Below are 1,252 nucleotides of genomic sequence, written 5' to 3'. Positions count from 1 at the left end.
AATTGAATTGAATTGAAAATAAGGAATCCTTTTCTCACACTGTCCTGGACTTGAAAAACCATAGACCTTATTGGTGAGTTAAGGGTGACTGACTGAATATATAGACTGTACGACTGCATATAGGAGCACATGGGCATGTGTATGTAAACAGATATTAAATAAATATCAAAAATAAATAATAATCAATTAAATATGAATCTGTGAAGTATAATAGTTCATATAGTAGTTAATATAAGGTGTATTGTGTCACTAACTGTTATATTTTATTTTAAAGTGACTCTACATTTAATTTTGACCTTTTACCCTTTTTATTTTTCATATTTCTAATTTATTTTAGTCTTATTATACAGTATACATGTCATGCTCTGTGCCTTCCATTAAAGGTAACACAGTTTTAGTACTTTGGCAGTAACAGAACAGTAACAGAAATGATGCATTTTGTGTTAAGAGTTTTGCTGATTTAAACTCTAAGTCTGGACACACAAAATTATGATTCCTTACCAGACTTGTGGTGACCATCTCCTCAAACCATTTGGACTGAGACTGGTTATAAAGGTCCACACAGCGCATCAGATCGTCTCCTGAATAAAGAAATCAGATTTAAATTAATGTAATGTAATGTTGTATTAATGTACATGTACATACAGGACTCCAACAGACCTGACCAAAATGTCCGCTAACTTTGTTTCTCTATAATACTGTATATCAAAATGTGTAGTCCACAATTTGTCCACTAGGTGGTGCTACTACCCAACTGTTCACACACACAGCTGCTGTGTCGCCACAACACATGTACAGTATTTGTTCCAGCTCACTCAGCTGATATGATTATCCCCAACAGTGCAGACAGTCTGACTGATAATGGATTTCATTATGATACCGTGAGCAGTGATAAAGGGAAAGGTCTAATCTGTCCTTTCATTAATGCTACAGCCTGCATCCTGCTGACAACAACAAACACTAATCAGCTGTGAGATTAAATCAGGAAATGATGCTGATCATTCTGGTCACCAGCAGATGAATCTCCATCTTCTACAGTAAATGTCTGCTGGTATACCTGCTACTTTATATTAACATTAAATAAGAGGGTTCCAACAGGTCCGCAGAAAGGTTACTGTTATGATCTCAGGTTTCACTGTTCCCTGCCACCTACAGTACACACAGTTATGTCATTTTCTGCCAAGTCATGTCTAATGGTAAATGAGCAAGTTTATAGCCTGGGTCCCGGCCTCTCAATCATCCCACACAACTC

The 1,252-nt window shown here is 36.4% G+C and overlaps 1 protein-coding gene across 2 annotated transcripts in view; it reads right to left on the bottom strand.

The window, feature by feature from the left end:
- The window catches only part of gas7b (growth arrest-specific 7b), a 61,076-nt gene that overhangs the window by 1,251 nt on the left and 58,573 nt on the right, over positions 1-1,252 (bottom strand). For both annotated transcript variants that reach the window (XM_035670714.1, XM_035670723.1), the window contains exon 12: positions 502-581. In XM_035670714.1, the coding sequence (XP_035526607.1) occupies positions 502-581 (80 nt within the window). The remainder of the gene's footprint in view (positions 1-501; positions 582-1,252) is intronic.

This window comes from Morone saxatilis, unplaced genomic scaffold (assembly GCF_004916995.1).
Source record: "Morone saxatilis isolate NCDOM2014 unplaced genomic scaffold, NCSU_SB_2.0 Contig1, whole genome shotgun sequence".
NCBI classification, from domain to species: Eukaryota; Metazoa; Chordata; class Actinopteri; family Moronidae; genus Morone; species Morone saxatilis.
This window is presented reverse-complemented; position numbering and strand designations above follow the sequence as displayed.